The 20933-nt window shown below is 40.6% G+C and overlaps 1 protein-coding gene across 2 annotated transcripts in view; it reads right to left on the bottom strand.

Annotated features, from left to right (window-relative positions):
* Positions 1–20607, bottom strand: part of SLC25A24 (solute carrier family 25 member 24) — a 58336-nt gene extending 37729 nt beyond the window's left edge. For both annotated transcript variants that reach the window (XM_082833526.1, XM_082833525.1), the window contains exons 1-2: positions 20337–20607; positions 574–700 (exon numbers count right to left, since the gene is read on the bottom strand). In XM_082833526.1, coding sequence (XP_082689652.1) covers positions 574–700; positions 20337–20519 — 310 coding nt within the window. In that variant the 5' untranslated portion in view covers positions 20520–20607. The remainder of the gene's footprint in view (positions 1–573; positions 701–20336) is intronic.
* Between the last annotated feature and the right edge of the window lie 326 nt (positions 20608–20933).

The following is a 20933-nucleotide window of genomic DNA, read 5'->3' as shown; positions in this document are numbered from 1 at the left end:
CAGTGGCCCTTACTTCTTGCTCCACATGACTGGGACTCTAACTCCAAGCTATTAATTTAAATAGAAAAACTATAATCCCAATCAGAAGGTATATATTTAAACATCTATCTGCTATTTTCTTTTTTAACTTTCAGAATCAGAGCATCTTCTTTGATCACATGTATTTCTTTCAAAAAGACTAACAAATATAACATAATCTGAAAGTTGTTTAAATTTTAGAATGTATAATACTCATGCTTAGTATGAATAAAAATAACTCTGTTGCCCAGAGAGCAAAAAAACATAATTATTATTTTTAACCCATAGCTTTAAGTCAAATCAGTATAAGGTTCCATAATTAATATTTTACAAAGGCCCTACTCACAGTTTATGATTCATTAGGCAAAGCTACATATAACTTTTCTTCACTAAAAACATTCTATATAAAAATCACATTACTAAGAAAAACAAGTATTAACACAAGTAATAATTATCATCTAAAAATAGACTGACTAAATATACATTGTTTTAGACTTTTGGAAGCATGAGATGTGCTTCTTCATAGCTGGTGATAAATAGAAAAGAAAGACACACCATCATTATTTTTGTCCAAACTCTTAAATGCCAATTTCATTTGTTTCTCATGGTCTTTAAGGTACTTCATAAATTCTTCAAAATCCAGCTTTCCATCTTTGTTGACATCACCAGTAGTAAAAATTTTCTACAAAAAAGAAAAAAATTAGAGATATTTTTATATGGGTTAAAAATACTAGATGTTTTGTACGTCAAGCAGATTGGCTGTTTTCCTATTAAGACTTGTATTTTATAAATCCCAAGATAGAAGACAAAATCTTGACCTAAATTTAAATGTTTAAAATAGTATTTTTCCCTTTAATTTCCAAAATTAAATAATCTTTTCCTAAAGATGATTCTTATAAAAAGCTGTCATATCAAACTGTCTATCTCTATTAAGAAAAATCATTCCTTTTGAGAAAAAAATAATATATTATTTCACACAAATATATGTATTGATATATACACACACATAATATATATATACATAATATATATGGGTACTATATATATAATTGATATTACTATATATATAAAATTGATAATACTATATATATAGTATATATAATACTATATATAATACTATATATATAATAATACTATAATACTATATATATATAATACTATATATAATATATAGTATATATATATAATACTATATATATATACTATATATATAGTGTATATATATATACTATATATATAATTATATGAATACAATATATAAATTGATACTATATATATACACATATAATACTATATGTATTATACATACACATATGTACCTGTATAATACTATATATTATATATACATATGTACATAATAAATATATACATAACACTATATATGGACACACATACATACACAAGATAAATGTATTACAGTAATCCCAGGTTGGGTTAACATATTTTTTTAAATCTTGTAATTCACCACAGTAACAGAATAAAAAAGAAAAGTCATGTGGTTACCTTAATAAATGCAGAAAAACATTTGATGGATTCAATATCATTTGTGACTAAAAACTCTGAGCAAACTAGGAATGGTGCTTCCTCAAACTAATAAAGGGTATCTACAAAGAATTCTAGCCTTTTTTGTTTAAACTAGTATGACTAGGATTCTCTTATCTGCAACCTAAATGCCATCATTACTCACAGTTTTAAAAGCAAATACATTTGTAGTGTCACTGAAAAATAATTATTGCTATTTAATTACTTTTACAAATTAGACTGAGGATGATTTTCATCTGGAAATTATTTTCTGATTACTCAACACATACACTGAGATTTGCATAATCCACGAGAAAATGTCACAGCATTCTGGGGCCCCATTTATGTACTGAAGTTTCATCTAAGAAGTTTATATTTCGGTCGATGAAAATAACAGTGAACAACTATCATTTTAGAAATCACAAGTTAAAGGACATCTCTAACGCTATCTTTGAACAGCCTGATTTTTTTACCCATATTTCATTAGCCTTTGTTACGGTAAATAAAGATTCCCAGAGTTACAACTGTCTAATGACTCTGACTTTTGAGTTTTCTTGCCTATTCCTCTGTGGAAATAAAGACCAGTCAAAGGAGAAGAGGAAAGGCTGTTTATTCTGAGATTACTATAGCAAGGAAGTCAACCACTGTCACTTGTATTTTGGCTCAAAGGCAGGAAGAAGAGTGGGAAAGCTTTATAGTAGAAAAAAAAAGGAGTTTTGGGGTATGCCCTGATTGGAAACTGTTGGCCTGGGAAAACTGTAGGTGGGCTAAAGCAAAAGTGGGGCATCCTGTGTGACTGGTTAGGCTTTTTCTGGTTGGTCCTAAGTTGGAAGCAGGGACAAAAATTGGGGAACATGTCAGTTATCAATTAATTTCTGGCCATTTGGGGCTGATTGTTACACAAGTTATTGTTTAGCTTCCTGGACTGTCACTAGAGATAGCATTCTGGCTTCCAGTAAGTCTGACTTACAGCGGGTTGGCTTCCTGGATTTTTTATTATAAACAAGGGGTAGTTTTCTGGGTAGGTCTTAGGTCAAAGTTCAAAATTTTTTTAATTGAAATATAGTTGATATACAATATTAAGTTAGTTTCAGGTGTACTACATAGTGATTTGACATTTGCACACATTAAGAAATTCAAAGTTCAATTTTAAATATGGTCTAACACTGTCTATTTGCATATTCAGTCTCTCACCTTTCACAGCAAAAAAACAAACCAAATCAAATATCATTCAAAAAATCTGTTATCAGAATAAAAAGCTGTATCTTTTCTTTCTTAGCAGTATGTAAGTACCATTTCTATATTTAAAAAATCAATTGAATTCTCAATCTATATAAATAAACTTCTACTACGGAATCTGGAGACATGGGGGTGAAAACTCACATCAAAACTTCCTGGAGATGTCACCATCACCTGAAGAAAAGCCACATCAGTTTCCCTGAAATATACGGTTCTATGTGGCTGGTGCAGAGACTGCCAGAGTTTTGATATGTGAGACATCATCAGTCATAAAAAGCCTTTATATGGCTCACACCACCTCTTACCAAAAACAAAAGACAAATATGCAAAAAAAATTGTTTTGATAAAGAAGAAATGTGTTTTAAAGCGTTAAACTTGTTTATGGCATAATCCTGAATTTCTTATGAAAGGTTAGTTTGTATCAAATAAACAAATATCAATACAAGTCACATGTGAAAATCTAAGTACAAGAGTAGCTTTAAAAAAGCATGAAGGAGAGCTGGGGAAGATGGCGGAAGAGTAAGACGCGGGGATCACCTTCCTCCCCCACAGATACACCAGAAATACATCTACACGTGGAACAACTCCTACAGAACACCTACTGAAGGCTGGCAGAAGACCTCAGACCTCCCAAAAGGCAAGAAACTCCCCACGTACCTGGGTAGGGCAAAAGAAAAAAAGAAAAAACAGAGACAAAAGAATAGGGACGGCAGGTGCACCAGTGGGAGGGAGCTGTGAAGGAGGAAAAGTTTCCACACACTAGGAAGCCCCTTCGCGGGCGGAGACTGCGGGAGGCGGAGGGGGGAGCTTCGAAGCCGCGGAGGAGTGCACAGCAACGGGTGCGGAGGACAAAGCGGGGAGATTCCCGCACAAAGGATCGGTGCCGACCGGCACTCACCAGCCCGAGAGGCTTGTCTGCTCACCTGCCGGGGCGGGCGGGGCTGCGAGCTGAGGCTCTGAGGCTCGGGTTTCGGTTTCGGACAGAGCGCAGGGAAAGGACTGGGGTTGGCGGCTTGAACATAGCCTGAAGGGGTTGGTGCACCACAGCTAGCCGGGAGGGAGTCCGGGGAAAAGTCTGCACCTGCCGAAGAGGCAGGAGACTTTTCCTTCCCTCTTTGTTTCCTGGGGTGTGAGGAGAGGGGTTTAAGAACGCTGCTTAAAGGAACTCCAGAGACGGGCGCGAGCCGCGGCTAAAAGCGGGAACCCCAGAGACGGGCGCGAGCCGCGGCTGAAAGCGCGGACCCCAGAGGCGGGCGGGAGACGTTAAGGCTGCTGCTGCGGCCACCGAGGGGCCTGTGTGCGAGCACAGGTCACTCTCCACACCCCTCTTCCGCGGAGCCTGTGCAGCCCGCCACTGCCAGGTTCCCGGGATCCAGGGACAACTTCCCCGGGAGAACGCACAGCGCGCCTCAGGCTGGTGCAAAGTCACGCCGGCCTTTGCCACCGCAGGCCCGCCCCGCACTCCGTGCCCCTCCCTCCCCCCGGCCTGAGTGAGCCAGAGCCCCCGAATCAGCGGCTCTTTTAACCCCATCCTGTCTGAGCAAAAAACAGACGCCCTCCAGCGACCTACACGCAGTGGCAGGGCCAAATCCAAAGCTTAGACCTGGGAGCTGTGAGAACAAAGAAGAGAAAGGGAAACTCTCCCAGCAGCCTCAGAAGCAGCGGATTAAAGCTCCACAATCAACTTGATATACCCTGCATCTGTGGAATACCTGAATAGACAACCAATCATCCCAAATTAAGGAAGTGGACTTTAGGAGCAAGATCTATGATTTTTTTCCCTATTCCTCTTTTTGTGAATGTGTATGTGTATGCTTCTGTGTGAGATCTTGTCTGTATAGTCTTGCTTCCACCATTTGTCCTAGGGTTCTATCCATCCATTTTTTTTTAATTTTTTTTCTTAATAATTAATTTTAATAACGTTATTATACTTTACCTTCGTTCGTTCTTTCTTTCTTTCTTTCCTTCCGTCCTTCCCTCCTTTAGACAAAGAATCATCCCAAATTGAGGAGGTGGTCTCTGACAGCAAGATTTATGATTTTTCCCCATTTACCTCTTTTAGTGAGGGTGTATGTGTATGCTTCTGTGTAAGATTTTGTCTGTATAGCTTTGCTTCCAACATTTGTCCTAAGGTTCTATCCGTCCCTTTTTTTTTCTAAATAAGAATTTTTTAATTCAATAACTTTATTATACTTTATTTTATTTTTACTGTATCTTCTTTCTTTCTGTCTTTTTTCCTTCTTTCCCTCCTTCCTTCCTTCCTCCCTCCCTCCCTCCCTCCTTTCTTTCCTTCTTGCCTTCTTTCCTTCTTTGCTTCTTTCTTTCTTTCTTCCTTCCTTCCTACCCTCCTTTCCTTCTTTCTTTCCTCATAATTATACTAATTCCCTCTACTTTTTCTCCCTTTTATCCTGAGCCGTGTGGATGAAAAGCTCTTGGTGCTCCAGCCAGGAGGCAGGGCTCTGCCTCTGAGGTAGGAGAGCCAACTTCAGGACACTGGTCAACAAGAGACCTCGCAGCTCCACATAATATCAAACGGCGAAAATCTCCCAGAGACCTCCATCTTAACAAGAGCACCCAGCTTCACTCAACGGCCAGCAAGCCACAGTGCTGGAAAACCTATGCCAAACAACTAGCAAAACAGGAACACAACCCCACCCATTAGCAGAGAGGCTGCCTAAAATCATAATAAGGCCACAGACACCCCAAAACACACCACCAGACGTGAACCTGCCCACTAGAGAGACAAGATTCAGCCTCATCCACCACAACACAGGCACTAGTCCCCTCCACCAGGAAGCCTACACAACCCACTGAACCAACCTTAGCCACTGGAGACAGACATCAAAAACAGGAGGAACTACGAACCTGCAGCCTGCAAAAAGGAGACCCCAAACACAGTAAGATAAGCAAAATGAGAAGACAGAAAAACACACAGCTGATAAAGGAGCAAGATAAAAATGCACCAGACCTAACAAATGAAGAGGAAATAGGCAGTCTACCTGAAAAAGAATTCAGAATAATGATAGTAAGGTTGATCGGAAACCTTGGAGATAGAATGGACAATAGAATGGACAAAATGCAAGAATCAGTTAACAAGGACCTAGAAGAACTAAAGATGAAACAAGCAACGATGAACAACACAATAAATGAAATTAAAAGTACTCTAGATGGGATCAATAGCAGAATAACTGAGGCAGAAGAACGGATAAGTGACCTGGAAGATAAAATAGTGGAAATAACTACTGCAGAGCAGAATAACGAAAAAAGAATGAAAAGAACTGAGGACAGTCTCAGAGACCTCTGGGACAACATTAAACGCACCAACATTCGAATTATAGGGGTTCCAGAAGAAGAAGAGAAAAACAAAGGGACTGAGAAAATATTTGAAGAGATTATAGTTGAAAACTTCCCTAATATGGGAAAGGAAATAGTTAATCAAGTCCAGGAAGCACAGAGAGTCCCATACAGGATAAATACAAGGAGAAATACGCCAAGACACATATTAATCAAACTGTCAAAAATTAAATACAAAGAAAGCATATTAAAAGCAGCAAGGGAAAAACAACAAATAACACATAAGGGAATCCCCATAAGGTTAACAGCTGATCTCTCAGCAGAAACCCTACAAGCCAGAAGGGAGTGGCAAGACATACTGAAAGTGATGAAGGAGAAAAACCTGCAGCCAAGACTATTCTATCCAGCAAGGATCTCATTCAGATTTGATGGAGAAATTAAAACCCTTACAGACAAGCAAAAGCTGAGAGAGTTCAGCACCACCAAACCAGCTTAACAACAAATGCTAAAGGATCTTCTCTAGGCAAGAAACACAAGAGAAGGAAAAGACCTATAATAACGAACCCAAAACAATTTAGAAAATGGGAATAGGAACATACATATCGATCATTACCTTAAATGTAAATGGACTAAATGCTCCCACCAAAAGACACAGATTAGCTGAATGGATGCAAAAACAAGACCCTTATATATGCTGTCTACAAGAGACCCACTTCAGACCTAGAGACACATACAGACTGAAAGTAAGGGGATGGAAAAAGATATTCCATGCAAATGGAAACCAAAAGAAAGCTGGAGTAGCAATTCTCATATCAGACAAAATAGACTTTAAAATAAGGACTATTAAAAGAGACAAAGAAGGACACTACATAATGATCAAGGGATCGAACCAAGAAGAAGATATAACAATTGTAAATATTTATGCACCCAACATAGGAGCACCTCAATACATAAGGCAAATACTAACAGCCATAAAAGGGGAAATCGACAGTAACACATTCATAGTAGGGGACTTAAACACCCCACTTTCACCCATGGACAGATCATCCAAAATGAAAATAAATAAGGAAACACAAGCTTTAAATGATACATTAAACAAGATGGACTTAATTGACATTTATATGACACTCCATCCAAAAACAACAGAATACACATTTTTCTCAAGTGCTCATGGAACATTCTCCAGGATAGATCATATCTTAGGTCACAAATCAAGCCTTGGTAAATTTAAGAAAATTGAAATTGTATCAAGTATCTTTTCTGACCACAACGCCATGAGACTAGATATCAATTACAGGAAAAGATCTGTAAAAAATACAAACACATGGAGGCTAAGCAAGACACTACTTAATAATGAAGTGATCACTGAAGAAATCAAAGAGGAAATCAAAAAATACCTAGAAACAAATGACAATGGAGACACAACGACCCAAAACCTGTGGGATGCAGCAAAAGCAGTTCTAAGGGGGAAGTTTATAGCAATACAAGCCCACCTTAAGAAGCAGGAAACATCTCGAATAAACAACCTAACCTTGCACCTCAAGCAATTAGAGAAAGAAGAACAAAAAAACCCCAAAGCTAGCAGAAGGAAAGAAATCATAAAAATCAGATCAGAAATAAATGAAAAAGAAATGAAGGAAACTATAGCAAAGATCAATAAAACTAAAAGCTGGTTCTTTGAGAAGATAAACAAAATAGATAAACCATTAGCCAGACTCATCAAGAAAAAAAGGGAGAAGACTCAAATCAATAGAATTAGAAATGAAAAAGGAGAGGTAACAACTGACACTGCAGAAATAAAAGAGATCATGAGAGATTACTACAAGCAACTCTATGCCAATAAAATGGACAATCTGGAAGAAATGGACAAATTCTTAGACATGCACAACCTGCCAAGACTGAATCAGGAAGAAATAGAAAATATGAACAGACCAATCACAAGCACTGAAATTGAAACTGTGATTAAAAATATTCCAACAAACAAAATACCAGGACCAGATGGCTTCACAGGCGAATTCTATCAAACATTTAGAGAAGAGCTAACACCTATCCTTCTCAAACTCTTCCAAAATATAGCAGAGGGAGGAACACTCCCAAACTCCTTCTACGAGGCCACCATCACCTTGATACCAAAACCAGACAAGGATGTCACAAAGAAAGAAAACTACAGGCCAATATCACTGATGAACATAGATGCAAAAATCCTCAACAAAATGCTAGCAAACAGAATCCAACAGCACATTAAAAGGATCATACACCATGATCAAGTGGGGTTTACCCCAGGAATGTAAGGATTCTTCAATATACGCAAATCAGTCAACGTGATACACCGTATTAACAAATTGAAGGAGAAAAACCATATGATCATCTCAATAGATGCAGGGAAAGCTTTCGACAAAATTCAACACCCATTTATGATAAAAACCCTCCAGAAAGTAGGCATAAAGAGAACTTTCCTCAACATAATAAAGGCCATATATGACAAACCCACAGCCAACATCCTCCTCAATGGTGAAAAACTGAAAGCATTTCCACTAAGATCAGGAACAAGACAAGGTTGCCCACTCTTACCACTCTTATTCAACATATTTTTGGAAGTTTTAGCCACAGCAATCAGAGAAGGAAAGGAAATAAAAGGAATCCAAATCGGAAAAGAAGAAGTAAAGCTGTCACTGTTTGCAGATGACATGATCCTATACATAGAGAACCCTAAAGATGCTACCAGAAAACTACTAGAGCTAATCAATGAATTTGGTAAAGTGGCAGGATACAAAATTAATGCACAGAAATCTCTGGCATTCCTATATACTAATGATGAAAAATCTGAAAGTGAAATCAAGGAAACACTCCCATTTACCATTGCAACAAAAAGAATAAAATATCTAGGAATAAACCTACCTAAGGAGACAAAAGACCTGTATGCAGAAAATTATAAGACACTGATGAAAGAAATTAAAGATGATACAAATAGATGGAGAGATATACCATGTTCTTGGATTGGAAGAATCAACATTGTGAAAATGACTCTACTACCCACAGCAATCTATAGATTCAATGCAATCCCTATCAAACTACCACTGGCATTTTTCACACAACTATAACAAAAAATTTTGCAATTTGTATGGAAACACAAAAGACCCCGAATAGCCAAAGCAATCTTTGGCTTTGAACGAAAGAAGGAACTGGAGGAATCAGGCTCCCTGACTTCAGACTATACTACAAAGCTACAGTTATCTAGACGGTATGGTACTGGCACAAAAACAGAAAGATAGATCAATGGAACAGGATAGAAAGCCCAGAGATAAACCCATGCACATATGGACACCTTATCTTTGATAAAGGTGGCAGTAATGTACAGTGGAGAAAGGACAGCCTCTTCAATAAGTGGTGCTGGGAAAACTGGACAGGTACATGTAAAAGTATGAGATTAGATCACTCCCTAACACCATACACAAAAATAAGCTCAAAATGGATTAAAGACCTAAATGTAAGGCCAGAAACTATCAAACTCTTAAAGGAAAACATAGGCAGAACACTCTATGACATAAATCACAGCAAGATCCTTTCTGACCCACCTCCTAGAGTAATGGAAATAAAAACAAAAATAAACAAATGGGACCTAATGAAACTTCAAAGCTTTTGCACAGCAAAGGAAACCATAAACAAGACCAAAAGACAACCCTCAGAATGGGAGAAAATATTTGCAAATGAAGCAACCGACAAAGGATTAATCTCCAAAATTTACAAGCAGCTCATGCAGCTCAATAACAAGAAAACAAACAACCCAATCCAAAAATGGGCAGAAGACCTAAATAGACATTTCTCCAAAGAAGATATACAGACTGCCAACAAACACATGAAAGAATGCTCAACATCATTAATCATCAGAGAAATGCAAATCGAAACTACAATGAGATATCATCTCACACCAGTCAGAATGGCCATCATCAAAAAATCTAGAAACAATAAATGCTGGAGAGGGTGTGGAGAAAAGGGAACACTCTTGCACTGCTGGTGGGAATGTGAATTGGTTCAGCCACTATGGAGAACAGTATGGAGGTTCCTTAAAAAACTACAAATAGAACTACCATATGACCCAGCAATCCCACTACTGGGCATATACCCTGAGAAAACCAAAATTCAAAAAGAGTCATGTACCAAAATGTTCACTGCAGCTCTATTTACAATAGCCCAGAGATGGAAACAACCTAAGTGCCCATCATCGGATGAATGGATAAAGAAGATGTGGCACATATATACAATGGAATATTACTCAGCCATAAAAAGAAACGAAATTGAGCTATTTGTAATGAGGTGGATAGACCTAGAGTCTGTCATACAGAGTGAAGTAAGTCAGAAAGAAAAAGACAAATACCGTATGCTAACACATATATATGGAATTTAAGAAAAAAAAATGTCATGAAGAACCTAGGGGTAAAGCAGGAATAAAGACGCAGACCTCCTAGAGAACGGACTTGAGGTTATGGGGAGGGGGAAGGGTGAGCTGTGACAGGGCGAGAGAGAGTCATGGGCATATACACACTAACAAACGTAGTAAGGTAGATAGCTAGTGGGAAGCAGCCGTAAGGCACAGGGATATTGGCTCGGTGCTTTGTGACAGCCTGGAGGGGTGGGATAGGGATGGTGGGAGGGAGGGAGACGCAAGAGGGAAGACATATGGGAACATATGTTTATGTATGACTGATTCACTTTGTTATAAAGCAGAAACTAACACACCATTGTAAAGCAATTATACCCCAATAAAGATGTTAAAAAAAAAAAAAGCATGAAGGACGTTTAGGTTTAAAAGGAAAAACACAATTTAAAAATCCAAGTAAACTTTACAGAGATAATATTTTGGACTGGTCTGGTCCATGGACAACATCCAGTCCAGGCCTCTGATGTTACAAATGAGGAAACCAGGACACAGTGCTTGGCATATAGAACGTGCTCAAAATACAAATGATCAATGACTAAGTGAATGACAAAATAAAGACTCCCAAAGTTCACATGGCTAATAGGAAGAGTTTTACCAAATCTTAACACGACAAAACTCATTTGACAGTTTTTTGAGCATGAAGTGCCAATTATCTTAAATGAATTTGCCAGTCTTTAACTCTCATGGATCTCCATCTATTGGGTTAAATATCCAAAGAGCAAAGATCACTGGAAAGTAATAATTATACTCAATAATAACTTCTGAACAGAAGATAACTTGGAAATACACTGATAGAAATATGCATTAGGCACGGCATACTGAGAAGGATCCTCTCATCTAGGTTGCTGGGGAAAAGATTTGCAAAGGAAAAAATGCCCAAGCTCATTCTTCAAAAGTCTGATGATAGGGCTTCCCTGGTGACGCAGTGGTTGAGAGTCCGCCTGCCGATGCAGGGGACACGGGTTTGTGCCCCGGTCAGGGAGGATCCCGCATGCCGCGGAGCGGCTGGGCTCGTGAGCCATGGCCGCTCAGCCTGCGCGTCCGGAGCCTGTGCTCCGCAATGGGAGAGGCCACAACAGTGAGAGGCCCGCGTACCGCAAAAAAAAAACCAGTCTGATGATAAAGGCACCTTATGAGGAAACATCAGCATGGGAGAAACCCCAAGAGTACAAGCCACTCAGGCTGATTGCCCTCCTTCCAAGAACAGAAACCAAAATACACTATTAGAGAATTTCCAACTACCACACAACTCCCAAAACACACAGTGATTATGCCAGTTCCCTAAAGTGGGAAGAGAGCATCTTTGGCCTAAATGCACATCTAGGCTACTAATAACAGGTGAGTACACTGAACAAGGTGACTCCAAAAACAAGGTTGCAGCCAACATCTTGAGAGCAATTTGAATTTAGAAGTGTTATTAGAGCCAGGGAGAAAATTGAGAAAAATGCTTGAGAGGAGTATTAGTAACGTTGTTATTCTTCATGCAGTAACGCTGGTAACAGACCTGAAAACTATAGTGGGGCCCAGCATCAAGCTTGGGAACGTGTAAATTTGGCTTTACCCTTCTCTGCCCAAGGCCCCTCCAGAATCTCAGACCCAACATCTCTCTGACCACAGCCCCACTGAAGCCCACCTTCCCTTCGTCCTGAATGACCCCTACGTCCTGCAGGCCTTCCTGAAGTTCAAGGATGCCCAGGGTCCCATCTTCATTATGGTCTAGGTATGAAAAGAGTTCTTCATCGAAGGCGTCCATCTGGGATGTCTCTGGCGGCAGAGGTGCTTCGGGTGGTCCACGCTGTGACCCCCGTTAGTCTCCCCGAGGTGGAAGTGAGAGGGAGGATGGTGATCTCTGCCCACCACAGGCCGAGTTGGAAAAGACCTAAGGGAGCAGCTGCCTCTCTGCTACCAAAGCCAAAGCCCCTGGGCCAGGTACAGAACGGAAAGGGGACGGTTCATCGCCACGGCTCCAGAGCAGAAGCATGAGATGCGCTGGGAGCCTCGGAGGGGTTGGTGCTGGAGGCCAGGCCTGGAGTGTGAGGCTACGGAGTTCCGGCCTCACTCCCAGATCAGCCAATCAGACTCCCTGTTTCCCACCTCACTCCAGGAGGAGCCTTGTCTCCAGAAGCTTCCTGAGAGACCTCCACACAGGTCTGTCTCTAAAGGTAGAACTTCTTTTTAGAGAAAAGTGGGTAGGGGAGTTTTGAGACATGGACTGTGGGGCCATAATGACTGGTGGTATTGGTCCAACATTTTTTTGTTTTTTAAGTTGTCTGGTCACACCTAAGACTTCTTCTTCTAAGGTTAAGGCACTTGGGAATTATTGTAATGAAGCTTGGGACCAGAATGAAAATCTGACCATGTGGGCCTTTCCTTCCGTGATCCTCTCCCCCAGTTCCTTATCTTCACTCAGTATCTGCAGTGGCTCCAGAGCAAGGCTGCTGAACAGGAGTCCCATCTCCATCTGCACAGATTCCGGCAGCACACTTGGGAGGATAATCTCAAAATGGGCAGAAGTTAAGTCAACTGGGGTCCAGGAGATACTCATAAACAACGTTTATGGCGTCTTCTTCATCGTCACTTTCCGTAACCACTGAGAGCTCTGGCTTCCCTATACACATACCTGTTGGTCCCTCATCGGGCGCCACTGGAAATGTGGAAGTGTAGTTTCACAGTCAAAATTCCACTTTTTACATAAGTTACTTTTAAAAATATGGAGTACTCTTTAAAAACTTGAATGTTAAAATTCATATGGAGTAACAAGAACTCTCATGCTGGTGGGAATGCAAAATGGTACACTTTAGAAGACAGCTTGGCAATTTCTTACAAAACTAAACACACTTTTACCATATAATCCAGCAATCATGCTCCTTGGTATCTACCCAAAGGAGCTTAAAATGTAGGTCCACATGAAAATCTAAACACAAATGTTTGTAGGAGCTTTATTCATAATTGCCAAAATTAGAAGCAACCAAGATGTAGGTGAACGGGTAAGTAAACTGTGGTACATCCAGACAATGGACTATTATTCAGTGCTAGAAAGAAAAAAGCTATCAAGCCATGAAAAGTCATGGAGAAATCTTAAGTGCATATTACTAAGTGAAAGAAGCCAACCTGAAAAGGTTACATACTGTATGATTCTAGCAATATCATATTCTGGAAAAGGCAAAACTATAGAGACATTAAAAAGATCAGTGGTTGCCAGACAGTTGGAGAAATGGGTGGAAGGATGAATAGGCAGAGCAGAGAGGATTTTTAGTGCAGTGAAAAATACCCTGTATGATTCTGTAAAGATGGATACACGTCATCATACATTTGTCCAAACCGATAGAATATACAACACCTAAGGTAAACTATGGACTTGGGGTGATATGTCAGTGTAGGTTCACCAACTGTAAAAAATGTTACCACTCGGTGTCAGATGTTGATCATGGGGGAGGCTATGCATGCGTGGGGGCAGGTGAGATATGGTTAATCTCTAGACCTTCCTCTTAATTTTGCTGTGAACATAAAACTGCTCCCCCAAAATAAAATTTTTTTAATTCATAAAGATAATCTAATCAAGCCGTTATCTGTCAGTTTTTGCTCTATTTACTCATCATGTCAAGTACGGAAAACAAAAAGAGGACCATCCCATGTCCTTGAACTACCCATGCGTTTGCCAGGAAGAGATTATGTCATGGTTAGTCATAAGTACTACTGCAAGCTTCGCAATAAACGTTTCTCCCCAGAGCTGTTGAGCAGTGGCAACCATCTAATGTTGTTTCACAAGATATGCTGTGGCCCAATCAACAAGGAATTCTCCAACAAAAGAGAATTTTACAGTCCACAGGGAATGATCCTTCCCTGGGCATTGCAGAGAATGCAAGTAGTCACAAAGAGTCATAGAAGACAGACATCCAGGCAGGCGCAAGAGTCTAAAGACCAAGTAGAAAAGGTAGAAGTCACAGCCAGACTTCTGAATAAAGAAAACAGACTAACAGCATTTTATATAACTGATAGAAGACAGCAAAACACAGACTTGATCATCTCATCATTTTATTGCCTTAATTCTAAATCCAGATTTTTTTTTTTTTGGTTCTACACTATTCTGAAGTCTTCCAAGCCTAAACTGAACCAAAATAAGCATACTTCCAGCTAAAACTGCTGACTCTTCATCATCAGTTTATTTTTCTGATTTCCATTTCAGTAAATTAAAATTCAGATTATTTCTTCTGCTCTTTGATGTTCTGAAATTTTTTTCCTCAGAGTACCTCAAGTGACATCCAAACATTGGGATTGCCTTTTAAAATGTTCTAACGTGGCCTTTGATGAAAAACAATGAGGAGGGGGAGGCAAAGAGGGAGGAGGGAGGAAACAATGGAAAATAATGCAAAAAGCAGACAGGATTACTAGATTCTTATGGGAAAATTAGTAATAACTACTGTATCTCCTTTTTCCTCAAACTACCTTCTACTCTCAATTCCTGAGTCACAGGAGAACTTAATGTGAATTTTATCTCTTCTAAAACACTAATTTCGTAATGAGGAGATTTGGAAACACATGGAAAAGCAGGGTCACTTCATATCAGAAGAAACCATAGTGAGTTCGCCTCTAGCTAGTTCTTAATTTTGTCTCAGAACTTGCCTTGATGTCTTTTCCCTTCCCTGTATACTTTTGGAACACTTAGTAACAATTAGTTATTGCATTCCTTATTATGTTCCACATTCTTTCCGTTTAAGGCCTAAAGGAACTTAAATAGAAATTTGCTCTCTTCTACTTGCCAAATGCGTTACAAAAGCTTGGCAACATGGAGATGAGATCAAGTCAGGCGGAAATTTATAGAGATTTCACTTTAGGCTGAGTATTTGTTTTAGACGCAAATTATCTTGAAACCTTCCCTTGAAGAATCACCCCATAGTTCTCATTTCTAGATACTCCAGTGGGTAATCTCCCCAATCCTTGACATTATACAAACCATTGACCTATGCCTCTGAAATTCTCCCCCATAAAGACTGACCATGTAACCCTAATTCCAAGTATGTGATTGGCTACTGTCACCCAGGCTCCCCTCCACACCCTCTCTTCCTCCTGTTTTTGCACAGCCACCAGAGTGATCTTCCTAAGTCATAAGTCTGCCTGTGTCCCCTCTTGCTTAAAATCTCCCAAGTGCTCCCATCACTCAATTGATAAAAGTCCAAACCACCTGGCAGGTCCTCAATGCCTTTCATGATCTGGCCCTTGCCTGGCCCTGACATGACACTATTCCTCAAGAAGGCCAGCTGGTCACTCGGTGGAAAGTCAGTTATATTGGGTGCCTCCTGTGGTGTAAGGGGCACTGGGTCTTCCTCAAAGGAAGGTAGGGGTTTCCCTTTCCTGCCCACAAAGGTTCAGATAGCACCACTATCTGGGGGCTTGTGGAATGCCTGATCCACAGGCGTGAAATCCCTACAGAACACAGCATCTGACCAGGGGATCCCGTCATAGTGTAAGAGGTGTGCACGTGGGCCCGAGACCACTGGATCCACTGGCCATTTCACACCGCACACCATCAGGAAGCAGCCAACCTCACAGAATGCTGCAATGTCCTACTGAAAGCACAGCCGAAGCACCACCTAGGAGACAATATTTGGCAAAAATGGGTTGCCACCCTTCGGGATACCGTTATGTACACTAAATCAGAGACCTACCATGTGGCTCTGTGCCCCCAAAAGGAAGAACACATGAGTCCAGGAACTAAGAGGTGGAAGTAGGAGTGGTCCCACTTACTGTCACTCCCAATGACCCAATGGGAACTTTTTGCTTCCCAACCCCACAACTCTGGGCTCTGCAGTGTTAGCTTCTGGTCCCCAAGCAGGATAGATACACTCCTGTCAGGGAACACAATGAGGGTCCCATTGAACTACAAGCTATAGCTTCCACCTGGACATTTGTAACTCCTTGTGTCCAGGGACCAACAGGCAAGAAAAGAAGTCACCCTCTTCGTAGGTGTAAATTGGCCCTGATCAGCAGGAAGCAGGGCTGCTTCTACACCACCGAGACAGGGAGGAATACTTACGGAACTCAGATGATCCTTGTGGACTCCAGGGATGCCCAGTTATAACTGTGAATGGGCACATGCAGCAACATTGGCCTGAGAAGCTCAGATACTGCAGAAAGGAAAGTTTGGGTCACACCACCAGGTAAGTCACAAAGACCTGCAGAGATTCTAGATGAACGTGAGTGGAATTTAAAATAGACAGTCAAGAAGGGAAATCATGAGCACCAGTTGTGACCAAGTGAAGCAACGGGGACCGTAGTTTGTCCCACTGTCCTCCCTGAGGAAGAGAGGCTGAGAACAATAAGGGAGCACTCCCCAAACCTATGCTGAGAAGCACATCTGTGGGTGCCATGGAGTGGCCTGTGGAGGCCAGGTCAGATCACTCCACAGGCGAACACTCCTGTTTCCTCTCCCTTACCCTTCTTTTGCACACTCAATCCCATCGTGGTTTCTGCTCCTAGGAGAACCAGAAATGACGCAGTTAGCACCAGCAGTAGCCCAAGACAAGAGGTAAGAACATGGGGTTTGGGAACTGGCTCATTCACTGCCCAGCAGGCAAAGAGCCCTGAGTGGAACATGGGGCAAGGATGATGCCTTGTACAAGGTGGGAGCCCAAAGCTGAAGATTTCCCAGCGGTGACCTGGGAAAACAACCTGTTTAAGGGGAACACCTGGCTAGTGCAATGACTCAGGCATTTGTAAAATATGGGGGGAACCATGCTATAAGGGTAGGCAAGAAAGCATAATGATGAAAGGAGCAATTCACCAAGAAGCTAAAACAATGCTAAATTTGAATACACCAGCAGTATAGTCCATTATATAGTCTGTTTTTAAAATAAAAGGGAAAATCAACAGAATTATAAAGGAAAGTTAGCAAATGTGCAATTATAGAGGAAATTTTGACAGCAGTAACAGTTTTAGATAATTTAAAGGCTAACTGATTGCTTATTAGGTACCATGAATTATTCTAAATACTTTACGTATTTTAATTCATCTATTCACAATAACCCTATGAGATAAGTACTCATGTTACCTCTGTCACAGATAAGAAAACTGAAGCTAAAAAGATATTTTTAATGGCCCAAAGTTAACTAGTAAGTAGCAGAACCAAGATTTAAACCCAGGTGGTTTGACTAGATATTTCTTATTTTCTTACAAGCTCATCTATGTATGTAAAAAGATGTTTATCTGGAAAAACTATAGAATCAATAAAAAGATCAGTGGTTGGGGATGTGGGAATGAATAGGCAGAGCACAGAGGACTTGTAGGGCAGTAATAATACTCTATATGATATTATAATAATGGATACATGTCATTATACATTTGTCCAAACCCATAGAACATACAACACCAAGAGTGAAACCTAAGGTAAACTATGGACTTAAAGTGATAATGAGGTGTCAATGTAGGTTCACCTTTGGTAAAAAATGTACCATTCTGATGAGTGATGTTGACAATGGGGGCGGCTATGTATGTGATGTTTAGAGGCAGAAGGTGTATGGGTAGGTAATCTCTGTACCTTCCTCTCAATTCTGCTGTAAACAAAAAACTGCTCTAAAAAAATAGTCTTTTATATATTTATCTTATTTTATCCAACATTTCTAGGTTATCTAGCAACAGGAGAATTTTTGGTTTTCTTGTCCTACATATGCTGGAAATAAAAGCACTAACAACTGCTTTACAGTTAAGGTTTTTTTCCTTTTAATTATTTCAAATGAGCCACTGTCTTGTTTAGGGTATTTCAAATCACAGCCTTAAATCTTTTTGTACCACTGTGCTTAGATCACTGAGACATGACCCTCATCTTCAAGATGTTTGGTCTTAGTGGAGGGCACAGTCAATAAATAAAAATAGTACCTTTTGAAAATTATAGCAGTAGCGATATAGGAGACAAAGATCTACAAATAGTAAGGTGAGACCAACTCTTCTATAGGGGGTGGTCCAGAAAAGCTCATCACAGAGGAGGTGATATTAAAAAAAAAAAAACTCTATTTTTTCCTAATCATAAAAATAATAAGGCATGATCATTTTAAAAAATTGAAATAATATAAAAATTGTGAAGAAAAAAGTAACAAGGTAATTTAACTCCTACCATCCAGAAGTAATTATTATTAACATTTAATTGAAGAATATACCCATCAAAAAAGAGTGCTGGGAATAGTTAATAATATCTGGCATGAGCACAGAGTGATACTATGTATATGTATGTAGGTATAAAATATATTTTATGTATATGTATAGAATACATATATTGTGTGTGTGACAAATATACGCCATCCTGTTCTATATGTTTGCATACACACAGTTTTATACAACTTATTTTATAATTTGTTCTTATATAAATTTTGGAAAATTAAAGACATTTTTTTATTCCTGAGTTCCTCTCTCTTTTTATTAATCAGTCTCGCCAGAAATTTGTCTATTTTATTCATATTTTCAAAGAACAAACCAAAAAAGCATATAGTTGGAAATTTAAAGCACACAAATAATTCATGGGTCAAAGATGAAATCATATTGGAAATTAGAAAATACTTAGAACTAAATTACAACAAAAGTACAAACTTACAGGATGCAACTAAAGAAGTGATTAAAGTGATATTGTAGCTCAAAATTAATAAATCAAGCATTTATTAATAACTCAAGAAATTAGAAAAGGGACAAATGAGTAAACCCAAAGAAAGTAGAAGGAAATAAACAAAAGTTAATGGAAGAAAATTTTAAAAATGGAGACAATCTTCAAAAAGTACCAAAAGTTGGTTCTTTCAGTGTATGAATAAAAAAGACAAAGGTTGAAGGGGAAAAAAAAAAGGTTGGCAAGAAAAAAAGATTTGGCAAGATTGAAGAGGAAACGGGTGGGGGGGAGATATCAGGAATAAAACAGAGAACATAACTACAGATACAGTCAGAACTTTTTAAAAATCACAAGTGAATATAAATATTATGAGCCTTGGACAGAAAGTGCAGTTTCCTAAAAGTTGTAACTTACTAAATCTGACTCAAGAAGAAATAGTAACCTGAAGAGGCCTGTAACTACTAAAGACATTGAATGAGTAGCTTAAAATATAACTACTATAAACAGTTTTTGGCTCTTATAGCTTAATAGCACTTTACTCTTGGGATAGGGAATGCCAAAGTGTCCTCCTACGTTTCAGTGGGGTTGGAGAGGTTCCAAATATCTCTGCTGATAGGGGCTGCACTTCAGGGACACAATTAAAATGACTCAGAGAAGCTGAAATTGCTCGTAGGATGGGCCAACCCTTCAGGTCAACTTATGTACTTAGGGCACTAAGAATGTTTTAAACAATGGAATGTTGCCTCTCCTCCTCAACAGGAGGTTGGGGGAAACATACCACTGGTTTTCAAACAGTTTTGAAACAGTAGACAAACTAGCTGGTGTAAGAAAGCAGCTTCGAAGAGATACAAAATGTGAGATTTTTACAGAACTTGGGGCTCACTGAAGTGTGAGAGCTAAAAAAAAAAAAAACACAAAAATGGCTAAATTTTTGCATAGGCTTAAAAAGCCCTGGGATGCATTCAGACCAAAAGTACTGGGCACAGGATTTTTAATTCTCAGAGTGAGTCAGAGGGTCCACTGCACTAATTTTTCTGTAAAAGTACCGGTAGCCTTTCAGATCCTGATGCGCATCCGTTCCGGGGTACCTGGCCCCATTCCCGAGCTTCTAAACCCACTCGCGGGTTGGAAGCCACACTTCCAGCTACTTCCTGCAGAGCCGCGGGCAGCCGCCCTCCGTCCTGGAAGCGCCCAGAGTCCGTGCAGCCCTTCCGGCCCTCAGGCCCCGCAGCGACCCACCTCCTCGGCGTCCTGGCCCAGGGGGATGCCCAGGCTCTTGAGCCCCTCCTGCAGCTCGCAGATGTCCACCACGCCGTCCCCGTTGCGGTCCAGCTTGTGGAAGAGGGTCTCGTAGCGCGTCGGCGGCTCCGCGTCCTGGCAGGCCGCCGCGGGCAGCACGACGCCCCACAGCCAGCGCAGCATGGTCCCGGAGGCGCGGGCCGGCCCAGCCGAGGGAAGCCAGGGAGGCCGAAGGCTGCTCGGGCGCGAGGCCTGGCTGTAAGGGGCCCGCGGCCTGGCTGTAAGGGGCCCGCGGCGCACAAGCTGAAAAGAGCCAAGTCCCCACCCGAGCTCGGCTCGGTGCACGGGGAGTGGCCGCTCCCGCTGCTGCCTGGGGAGGAGCTCGCCCGGCGCCGGCCTCCCCGATAGGCGCGGGGGACGGGCTAGGCACTGCCTTGAGCGGGCAGGAAGTAAAAGGGTTGTAGGGTGCGGCCCGGGAGGGGCTGTGGGACCTGGGAGGTAAGCTCTGCGGCGTCCCTACTGGAGCTGTCAGGGGTGCGGCCCGAGGAGCCAGTCCCCGGGAGGTTGTGGGATTCTGCATCAGCGTATTAAAGGTGG

The sequence above is a fragment of the Leucopleurus acutus genome (assembly GCF_964270905.1).
Source record: "Leucopleurus acutus genome assembly, chromosome: 2".
Classification (NCBI taxonomy): domain Eukaryota; kingdom Metazoa; phylum Chordata; class Mammalia; order Artiodactyla; family Delphinidae; genus Leucopleurus; species Leucopleurus acutus.
This window is presented reverse-complemented; position numbering and strand designations above follow the sequence as displayed.